At 33.4% G+C, this 12,175-nt stretch overlaps 1 protein-coding gene across 21 annotated transcripts in view; it reads right to left on the minus strand.

Annotated features, from left to right (window-relative positions):
* LOC105833808 (molybdopterin synthase catalytic subunit) overlaps positions 1-12,175 on the minus strand; it is a 123,295-nt gene that overhangs the window by 66,670 nt on the left and 44,450 nt on the right. For 18 of the 21 annotated variants that reach the window (XR_004963469.1, XR_004963468.1, XR_004963471.1 and 15 more), the window contains 3 exons: positions 10,562-10,706; positions 10,278-10,453; positions 1,759-2,062 (listed from right to left, as the gene is read on the minus strand). Coding sequence is in view for 17 of the 21 variants with exons in the window: in XM_036287621.1 (XP_036143514.1) it covers positions 1,759-2,062; positions 10,278-10,453; positions 10,562-10,706 (625 nt within the window). In the remaining 4 variants the exon portion in view is untranslated. The remainder of the gene's footprint in view (positions 1-1,758; positions 2,063-10,277; positions 10,454-10,561; positions 10,707-12,175) is intronic. The other 3 variants (XM_036287620.1, XM_036287619.1, XM_036287608.1) reach the window with 2 other exon arrangements.

The raw sequence follows: 12,175 nt of genomic DNA on the forward strand, positions 1-12,175 counted from the left end.
GACACTACAGACGCGCGCTATTTAGTTTTATATTTTTTCCTTTTTAAAAATAAATTGCGATAATAATTACGAGTGTATATAATTTATACAAATTATTTTTTGCTAACTCCATGATGACAGCCTCTCACAAAGTTAGCGCAGCAAAAGAATCAATTAGCGTCGTAGAAAAGCGATGACAACATTTTGATAGATTCAACTATCGATTTAGTTTTTTTAAGAGTGAATAACGTAATATTCTTAAACATTACAACCAAGATCTATAAACTCATATAGAAAAAATTTTTTACATATTTTAACGCCATCTAATAGTTAACCCTGCATTGGCTCGGAATTACGTAGCCGAAATTTAATATGGCCGTCATTTATACTGTTGCCGGGTGATGTGGTTAAGGCAGGTTAAGGCTGTTGAGGCACGTTGAGGACAGTTAGTGCGTTGTAGTGCGTGTTAATCAGTTAATTCCAGGATTAACACTGACTAACACGCACTACAACGCACTAACCGTCCTCAACATGCCTTAATCTGCCTTAACCACATCACCCTGCAACAGTACAAATGACGGCCATATTGACTGACGGCCAAATTAAATTTTGGCTACGTAGTTCCGAATCAATGCAGGGTAAAGTATTAGATGTTAAAGACACGTTAAAATACGTGACAAATTTTTCCTATATGAGTTTATAGACCTTGATTATAACTACAAAAAAAAAAATATAATTTTTAATGAGCAGTTCTTTGTGCTTCTCCAAACCATAAAAAATTATAGTTTCAAATTTTTATGTATACAATATATTTACAATATATTTATTTAATTACAATTTATTACAATTCATTTACAATATATTTACAAAAGTAATTACACAAAATGAATAATAAAATAGTTTTCTTATGTATAAATATGATAAATTTAGAAGCAGTTTCGTTTGATCCACAAACCAACATTGCCAGAATAATCTTTTCAACATTATTCGCGTCATTAACTCAAATAAATGTAAAACAAGTTAAATTTATTCTACTGTAAATAAATCTGCCATTTTAAATTTTGTAATATTAACATTATATTCAGATTTAGTAATCTGAAATCAATATAAAGTAAGTTTCAAGTGAATTACATCACTATTTGAAGATCAAATCCGCTATATTGAATCTGCTGTAATAGACGTAAAATTTTGAAATTTCGAGATTATTATAAAAATCGAATCAAAAACTAAGAAAACTATCATTAAAAAATTTTATTTTCACCAGAAAGCTTTTGTCCTCTAAAAAATTAGTAATATTTTATTAAAGCTAATTTTTTTATAAAATTAAGTAATTTTTTAAATAAAAAATTACTGATTGTAATTTCAAAATAGCCATAAAGTACAACAAATGTTGATTTTTTTCATCAAAATTTTATTAAAAAGTTTACTAAATCTTTTTCATTAAGATAAATATAACAAATATTATGTTTCAAATTAATAGAAATTATTAAAAAATAAAATGCTAAAAGTATAAAATATAAAATTTATGTGAGAAAAATAAATATTTAACAAAAAAAGTGATAGAGAGGACTTACGATAACTTTTAAGTGAAAAAATAAATTTATTTAAAAAATTAAGAGAAAATAAATCGACCGCAGGTAGATTTGTAATAATATAGTACTAATAATATTGTAAATAATAAAAAAATGCAATGTTAAAAAATACAGCTATTGTACTATTTGGGAAGAACAGACATGCATTTAAAAAAGTTCGAATTTGATAATTGAAAAAATTATTTACTATTTGTCCATTTACATTCTTTGTTTTGTTTCCATTGTGATTCTCCTATTTCGTATATTTCTTTCTTCCAAATGGGAACCGATGCTTTTAATGTGTTAATAGCGTATTCTACTGCCTTTAATGATTCCTCTCTATGGGGAGAAGAAACCGCAATTACAACACTTGCTTTGGATATCGGTACATTTCCAATACGATGATATATAGCAATGCCTTCTACGTTCCATTGTAAACGGATTTTGTCACAGATATTACTCATTTCTTTTAAAGCCATTGATTCATAAGCTTCATATTCTAGTTTGATTACCTGAAAAATTTCAATAAATAATCTAGTTTTAATAATTAATCAAAAAGATTTAGAAAAATATTAATAAAAAACAGCATTTAATTTAAATATTGTAATGTTGACTTATTTGTAAATAATTCACAAACATTTAACAAAAATAATAAGATAAACAGGTCAATATATCGAACCAATACCAATTTTCCTAATACAATATAATTTATTAAATCAAAAATATATCATTATAAACGCTATAAAAACAACTGTTAAAATTGTTAAACAAATTTCGAAAAGTTTCGACTATACATAATCTTCTTCAGTTGTGCCAAATTACCAATATTTATGAAAAAACTTGATTAAAATAAAGCAAACGAAAATATAATTAACAATTTAGAAAATGATGCCGATTGAATATCCATAAAAACAACGCATATTGTCTATAAAAATGTGTCATAATAATTAAAACGTGAACGAATAAATAATACAATCAAAAAAATATGGTCAAAAATCTTGTTGAGAAATCTAGAAGATCAAAACCAATGGGAAACGTGTAATTCATGAACAATATAAATCAATATGCGTATTGTAAAAAAACTATAAACTACATATAATAATAATAATAATAATAATAATAATAATAATAATAATAATAGTAATAATAATAATAGGACTTTATTGTTTGGTACCAACAGCCAGTATACAATAAAGAAAAGATACAGAACATATACAAGCAATAGGAAAGGCTATAACAAAGAATGTTGCTATGAAGCCTCTTAGAAACACATGAAAAAAAGAGAGAAACATAAGCAAGCACTAAACGTTAGAAGTTATGGTAAAATACATTAAAAAAGAGTCGCACAAATTTCGAAGAAAGATAGTCTGTCTCAGCCGAGAAACATTGAATAAAGCATACATAGAAGAACAAAACGCAAAATAAGTAAGCAACTTTAAACATTAAGGGAAAAGAGGGATGATGAGATAAAACGGGCAGCTTCCTTGCAAAAAGAAAGGAAGTAGCAGATTTTATGGACAACGGAAGCTGATTATAATAATACACAGCAATATACGAGAAGGAGGCACGAAATTTATAAGAGTGATGAGTGGGGAAGGATAGAAGGTGATAATGATGAGTGTCAGGCACGGAGGCTGAATGGAGTTCGGAGGTGAGCTGAAGAAGATGCCTAAGGTACAGAAGAGAATTGGAACAAAGAAGAGAGAAAACGAGACAGCACAAGTGGAAAATATAACGAGGACGCATTTTGAGCCAACCTAAACTGTTGAAGAGAGGAGTAAGATGGTCGAATTTACGGATACCGTAAGAAAAACAAAGACAAGAGTTTTGGACACGTTGAATACGTTCAGATAAATGTTGGGTAAGAGCAGGTGCGTAAACGACATCAGCATAGTCGAACAGGGAAACAATTATAGACTGAGAAACAACAAGTTTTTGAGAAGACGAAAGGATGTAACGGAAAGGATAAAGGAGACGTAGCCGAAAGAAAGCTGTTCGACATTTAGCAGTAACATGAGGTTTAAAGGACCACGAGGAATCGAAATGTACATCAAGGAGCTTAACGGAGAAAGAGTGAAGAATAGATGATGAGTTGAGGAATATGTCAAAAGCTTGGAGACGAGACAGGAAAGCAGTAGATCAGTAGAACCAGCGATCAGGAGGAAGGATTTCGAGGGGTTCAGGCAAAAGCCATTCGAAAACGTCCAGTTATCAACGATAGCAAGATCGTTGTTCAATCTGGAAAAGGCGGATAAGGCATCGGAAGGATGGAAAAAGCTATCTTGATTTCAGACAATATTAAAATCAGCAAGTAAAGCCAACAGTTTCTACAAAGCGTTAAAACGATTGTAACGTTCGATAGTCAGGGCCAGAATGAGCGAACCTACTGTTTGTTAGTCATTTTCGACAAAATGTCAAACAATAATATGAATTGTCAAGACACTCCGTGTCTTTCTGTAGATTCATTCCTTGTTCTGTAGATTGATTAATTACTTGGTCGCGTAATTGTTAACTGTAAGAGTCTGTCGCGTGAAGTGACTCGGTGAAATAAAGTGTACATATTATCTAAATCGTGAATGCCTCATTGAACCCTAGTCCCTGGGAACGCACTTTTAAACAAGCAAAGTGCCTTCAACAATAAAAGACCAGCGGTGCCCAGGCGGAAGGCGGACCTCCAACGTGCACGAAGCGGCACAACAATATAAAAGAAAAAAAGAGTATGTAAGGAAGGAGGGGAGAAAGAGAAAGAGATTGATTGATAACAATTTTATTCGCCAAGGCATAGGCCGAATGGCGTGGTAGAGACGATACATAATTCAATACAATTTTATAATTAAAGAAATGAACAGACACGCCATAGTTTATGCATAAACTAAAGAATTTAAACTTAAGGGGTTATACTATTCAGCAAAAAAAATTTTTTTCCGTTTTTTTTTATTGGCTTAAATGATGCATAAACTATCTAAAAATGATATTCCAGCATAATTATAAGTGGGAAACATTAAAAAAAATTTTTACAACTTATTTTCCGAAGCGCCGCCGAGCGCTTTGAAATGTTTAAAAATGCCACTCCGTCACGCGCAGCATTTTGAAGCGTTGTAGTCAAGTCGGTATTTTTATATAGGTAGAAGTAAGTTATACTTTCTCAAATTAAGTGTTAATTAAATGCGAATGAAAGTTTAAACGCCGTCGTTTAAATAGTAGCGTCGAAATCGGTATCAAACAGCAAAACTATTATTGATATAGCGACTAACGTTGCTGCAATCCTTTATAATAATGGTTTTCAAGGATTACTTGCTATAATGAGCACTTAAACTAAAGATTAGCCACGAATTTTACAATTATTGTATAGAAATCGATGAACGGCGTTCAAGCTGCAAACCGCTCAGCATCAATAAATAGAAAAAACGCGCGGAAGGACCTTACATCGCTTAAAAAGAAGGCTGAAGAGCAATATTTAGAAATGTTTTACGGTCCTAAGATAGCAGAGTGAAGGTAAAAAAATCAGCAAGCCGATATTTTCAATTTTTCATATAGTAAACATGTTTTGAAACTTTAAACGCGATTATCTCAGAACCATATTTTTCAAATTGACGTGCAGCACAACTCGGGCAATTTATATTCGATTGACTTGAAATTTGAACTGTAGCTTCTTAGATAGATTATCTATCGAAGTACCAATGATTTTTACGATCATTAAATAATTACATTTTTTATAAACGATTTAAAATCAATTTTTCATCGAAAAAAGTAATTTTTTTTTAAATGCATGCCAAATTTGTAAAAATCAATATTTTTTAATAATCGTTGGTACTTCCAAAGAAACACTAATATAGAATAGAAAAAATTTTTTTTTATTCCTGTAGATGCTGTATGAACATTGCTACCCTGCACGCCGTTTATCTCTTCGAAAAAAAAACGTTCTTAAGTAACTTATTGCCACGACGCCATTTTGTAATTTAAATAAAAAAAAATTTTTTTGTATATCTTAAAACTTATATAATAAACCCTGTAAACTTTAGTTTGATTGCTTTATTAGTAGTAGAAAAAAATTCATAAAAAAGCCTCATTTTTCAGCACGCCTGGGTAGTATAACTCCTTAAATGTAGAGCTAGAGCTTTGTGATTAAAGAAATAAGCAAACATGCTAGAATTTATATAAAAGTATAAACTAAACAATTTAAACTTAAATATAAAGCTTAAGCAAACGATATCAGAAAATGATGCCATAAATAAACAACCATAATGACAGCAAGAACACTCAAAGTATGGGAATTGGTGATTCATCAGGAGGGTGTTGGATAATTTACCGCATGCATTCTATGTTTTCCAAACTAAAATTTTAAACCTGTTTGAAGCGACCTTGCATACAAATGTTCATACAATCTGTCCGAGAACGATGCGAAGGTTGACATGCCGACCACTGAGGCTGGCAGCTGTGACCACAGTTCCAATGCCTCCATTACGAATGAATTTTTATATGCGGTAGTTGATGCTATAGGGATATGAATCGAGGGGGCCTGTATTCGAAGTGAGCGTCGCAAGCTCACGAACGACCGAGACAACGGCTCGTGAAGGCACTGTGGCCGCTGCGTTGCCAAAATACGATACGTTAAGCATCCGAGGAAGTACTTGCGTCTCTCACTCGCTAACAACCATTGTAACTTGGAACGATAAGGCGTGATATGTTCATCTCGTTTAAGATTAAAGATATATCGTATGGAGACGTTCATCAGCCGTTGGACTTTTAATTTCAAGTACTTGGGTATATCATCATAGACGACGCAGGCATAATCGAGGTATGGCGTTACTAAGGACTGCACGAGAAGTTTTTTAACGTCCCAGGGAATAAGCCAGGCACGCTGTCTGAGATTGTATAGGATGCCATGTATTCTAGTGGAAATAGATGAAACGTGCGAGTTTTAGCTCAGGTCAGACGACAGCACAACACCAAGACTTCTCACCGTGTCAACAAATTCGATCTGCCCATCGACAATGACATGTGGCAGCCTGCGTGACTTGACGAAGGAGAGATTCTGCCTACTGCCGAAGATAATCGTTTTCATCTTCCCAGCGTTCAGACAAAGACCTTGATTCTCTGCCCAACGTGAGACTTCAAATGCATCCTCAGTCATACGGAAGATAGCATCATTAATCACGTTTGTTGAGCATTGGATAAATAGCTGGAGGTCGTCAGCAAAAAGAGCACAGGAGAATTTGCAATATTTTAGTCGGGAGAGAATTTATCAACATGAGAAAGAACACCGGCGTGGGTGCCGATCCCTGAGGAACACCAGACATGACGAGAAGAAATTCCGGCACTGTATTGTCATTCATAACGACAGCTTGTAAGCGACCGGTAATAGGAGTGGACCCATTTAATGGCATCAGATGAAAAATTCAATAGCTTTAAGGCTCTCAGTAGTGCCTCATGTTTAATCGAGTCAAATGCTTTGCTGAAATCGAACAAGGTTGCAAGGGTTACGAGATCATTCTCGATACTCAAACGGATAGTATGGGTAAGATAGAGCAAAGCAGTCTGGGTGCTCCGGTCTGAACCCAAATTGAAGGAGCGAAAGCAGACGATAATCCTCGAGGTACTGGGAGATTTAGCTAGCAATGATCTTATAAAAAATCTTTACGATATGACACAAATTTGCAATGGGCCTAGTATCTGAGACAGACCGAGGATTGGCACACTTGTTTAAGGGTATGTACGCCTTTTTCCAAATATCGGGGTAGCAGCACAAACGTACAGAATGGATGAAAATTTTTGCTAACACAGGTGCAACAATATCTATCAGATTTACAAAGAACTTGAAAGGCAGTTGATCTGGGCTGCCCCCTTTGGATTTAGCAGTCCAAAGTTTTAGCAACCTTAGAGATCTCCAGTTCAGTTGTCTCGTAAAAACCAAATAGATCAGCGTCATCCGACGGAATCGGACCAATCAAACGCTCCACGAAAGCTCTAGAGCAAGGCGGATGGGCACCGGCCACTCCGGCATAATGGGCACTCAATTCATTCTCAGAAAATTTATTTGTTGACCCATGATCCCTATTTGTAGTTATGCCCTCCTTGTTAAGACGCCAAAATTGTGCACTATCAGTGATTGAATCGATCTGACCCCTGAGATATAATGCTCTGGCCGAGTTGATTTTGGACTTTACAACACGGCGTTTTTCGCGAAATAAGATCAAGAGAGCCGTGCGTTTGGATTGTTGGTAAGTACGCCTGTATTGCTGATAAATAAGATCTTTCTCCTTACATAGATTCTTGATTTCAGACGTTAACCAAGATGCGGCTTTTCGTGCGAACTTACGAGTGACAAATGGCGCATACCGGTCAAGACAGTAAATGAATATATCGACAAGCCTAGCGGCATGCGAAGATGGATTGACCGATTCATCAAAAGAAATTTTGTATAAGGGATCGCAGAGGAAAAGAGAGAGAGAGAGAGAGAGAGAGAGAGAGAGAGAGAGAGAGAAAAAGAATATTAGGTAATAATATTAAAATAACACCTATAACAAAATAATAAAACGAATCAACTAGTACAATAAAAATACAGTTGTTTAAAAAAAAAATGTAGTTGCACATTCTAAATATCAACATTTTTTTCTTTTAAACGGAGCAACTATTGGTTTTCTTAGCATAAATTAATTGTATTATTATTTCGTGTATAAATTTATTAAAATAAGATCACCAAAATATAAAAACTTCCACGTTTTATAATTCTAAAAGTACTTAATAAAAAAATAATCGTTATTATAGTATTTCATAAAATTCTCGAAAATGTGTTAGAGAATGCACTGCGATAAATGAACTATATTCAATATATTTTCATTAACGTGTAACGATAGTATCCCGCACTGACTGCGTCCGGCCGCCCAACCATCAAAATTGTCGTCCACAAGACAAGGGCGCATTGCGCCCGCCTAATCCTCCCCACTTACGCAAGCGTTCGCACTGGCGAACGCTAGCACTCACTAGCACGTCGCGAACGAGCAAACAGCCCGCGCATGCGCTCCCACAAATAACAAGACGCGCGAAACACAGCGGAGTAACGACCTTCGTAGAGAAAACAAAGCTGTTAAAACTGCGAATTCTACAAATTAACAAAAGATAGGACCGCTCTTTCGGTATTTTGCATCCGATTTATGTTATAATTCCTTACATTTAGCTTCAAATATCATATATTATCGTGTCTTGTAAAAACTAAATTTAATCAAATATATTATACGTTCATGTTATAAAAATGTCTCTGAATTCGTCTCTCCTGATCTCGACCGCAATCTTTACTCTCTTAAAGTCAATCAGTGTATAATAACTGAAAATCAGTCATAGTCACTGATGAGCATAGCTAAAAGTACATCACTGCAAATCAGTTAAATACTACTGACAAAATCAGTTAGTAACAGTCACTGTTTCCATCAGTAATATGACTGCTGAAAACTATTGTTATGTACAATAAAATCAGTAATGTGTACTGTTTAGATCAGTAAATCTTAACTGCTACAACAGTTAATGATAGGTAGTTTTAGATATAATCCATTTATTTCAATATTTTACATACAATAATACAATAATAAAATAAACAACAGTTTACATATAATGTTGTATATAATATGAACAGTTATATATAGGATGTTTGGTAAAGATTTATACAATCTTTATAAACAGGTAGAGCACATAAACTGAACAGTAAAGTCCTTTACCATTTTGCAATTTTCACAATAGTTAATAAGTTGTTGATTACACAGGCACACAAAAATGTGGTTGGTTCGGCGGACTAAACTAATTAATCCTTATGTAAATATACTCGCTGAATTCAAATCCAAGGTCAGAATTACTGAATTGGCTTATTTTTTTCCTAATTAAAAAAAAAACACCTCTTTTTTTGTACCTGTGTAATCAATAACTCGTTAACTATTGCGAAAATGGAAAAACGGTAAAAGACTTTTCTGTTCAGTTTAATACACTCTACCTGTTTATAAAGATTGCATAAATCTTTACTAAACACCCTGTATATATAAAAACAAAATTTGATATAATTTCCAAATTAAATTGCCAAATAAATCTGTGCATCTGACGTGTTATCTGTTACTTATAATACTGGTATTGTATTACAAATATCCTTTGAAAAAATGATTCAGATATAATTATATATGACGTCATATATCATTATATCCAAATTTATATAATTATATATGATTTATATATACCAGCATATATAATTATATATAGACTCCGTTGTTCTTGTCCTTTCATATATGAAACTATATATGACTTTATATGACTATATATATATATATATATATATATATATATATATAAATCCTTTTTTCATGGGATTAATATGAATAGAAGATACAAAAGCAGGTGCTTTTTCAAATAAAACTTTGAAACAAAAATGTTCTAAGAAACTAAAGAAGTTGAGTAGTGTTGTAGGGTTTGTAACATTTAAAACGTAATGTACCTTAAATAATAAGTGCTATAATTGATGAGTTTATACTTGGAGTCAATGTGACATTATCAACCTGAACAAAATAAGTAAAACTTTGTCTTTTAATTAATATAAGGTTAAATTGGATTGTGCTTTCTTTCTTATTTCTTGAACTTTAGCCTCTATGTTACATCCTTCCTACAAAAAAGAATAGTTATATTCTGCGTTCTCTATAAGAAAATGTATAAAAAAGTATTAATATAGAAATCTAAATTAGTAAAACTTACAGACCAAATTTGTATTACAGAAGAATTCGAAAACTTAGTAGAATAGACATCAGCATAATTCTCCCTCACATTTACTTTTTTTGATGAACTTACATCTTTCCTTTTTCCTTTTCCTTTTCTTGCAGCATTACATACAGAGAGTAAATGCGCTAAAAGTAGTATGGCACAAATATTTTCTATAAAATAAGATAAAATAATTGCAATTAGTATTTTAATTTACTTATAATTAATATAGTAAGGTATTAAGTAAAAAAAAACTAAAATAGTAAAATATCAAATTTTACCCTTTTCAATAATATTTAAGATTCTATATAAATCTTGTCTTATTCTGCCGCAATATGCAAGAATTCTAGGTACATAATATGTAGTAAATCTTGTTAAAAAGTTATTAGAAGCTACCTTATACAATCTATCAAATTTCTCATCAATCTGTAATCAAAAACATAAAAATAAAATATATTTAATATATACTAGGTCGGCAAGAAATGCACTTCTCGGCCGATTTCAGCAAGCGCCGTCTCCCACTCGTCTCCCACTCGTCTCCCACTACTCCTCTTGCCCCGCGTGCCGCGCGCGCTGCCTACGAATCGCGCGGTTCATGCCCACTTTAACAACACGAGGTGAAAGATATCACTGTAGCTTAATCGCCATTAGTCATTAGTCACGGATTTGCGAACAAGGTTATTTCCAATAATTCCAATCGGAATTTTTTTGTGATTCCCACCGTTGATACGTCGATCCACTTTAAGAACATGAAACACTTTAACAACACGGTGAAAAATATCACTGTGGTCTGACTGCGTTCTTGTCAACAAAAAAATGTTATATGCGTTCTTAAAAAAAAAAGATGTCGCTCAGAAACACACTGCGCTCTTATTGGCTCGTAGTCTACAAATTTTGCAGTAAAATCTTACTTTTACACTGACAAAAATCAGTGAAATGTAATCAGGATTTAAGTATTTTCACTAAAAATCAGTACATACATATTTACTGATTGTCAGTGACATACTATTTTACTAACTCAATCAATGATATTTTCACTGATTGACTTTAAGAGAGTACGCCCGTAAGAAAAGGACGGGTCGTTATAAACGAATTAAATTTGAGGGATTCTGAGCACAAAGTGATCGATACCTTAAATATGTTTCATAAGTTTACTAAACATTTTTAGAATTAAACATAATTAACTTTTACTTCAAATAATCTTAATTCTTGAGTTGCAATGGCTTAATTCAGTTAGAAGTATTATAAATTAAAATCCATATAACTTCACTTAAGCGTAAGATATTTCTTTTACAAAGATTACTGAAATCATAAAAGACTGATACAGAAAAAACTCAATCGCGATAAGCAGAATACAGCATACAAAACATAATATAATAATACATAAGATGTGATAAATTAAGATGTCAAGATTCCGCCATTGAGGTCCGAATAGATAGCATCTAGCTTATAAGTAGTGAAAGGTTTGATAGAACCAAGTTTAGAGAAGTCAGCGTGACGAAAGTGAGTGCAAGAGCATGGCGATCAGTCAGAAACAGGTGGAATGATAAGTTAGAGGAGAACCCAATACAGAGATAGAGATAAAGACGGAGGAAAAATCAGTGATAGAAGAGATTAGAAATCGGAAACAAAAGGTGGGTGAACACGCGACAAGTATATGAACCGGGAAGTATAAGAACACGCGACAAGTATAAAAACCGGGAAGAAGAGCACAAGGCGCCATCTGCCAAGAAGCAAGAGAAGAGGACTACAGAGAAAATAAGGAAGAGAGTGGCAAGCGGATAACAAAGAAAGAGTGACGAGCAGAAAGGAGCAGCGTGCAGGGTGAGAAGGCTGCGGCAGCGACGCGACGGAGAGAGCGGCGGAAAACCCGAGAGACACCGGAGAGAAGGAGG

Source organism: Monomorium pharaonis, chromosome 5, assembly GCF_013373865.1.
Source record: "Monomorium pharaonis isolate MP-MQ-018 chromosome 5, ASM1337386v2, whole genome shotgun sequence".
Lineage (NCBI taxonomy): Eukaryota > Metazoa > Arthropoda > Insecta > Hymenoptera > Formicidae > Monomorium > Monomorium pharaonis.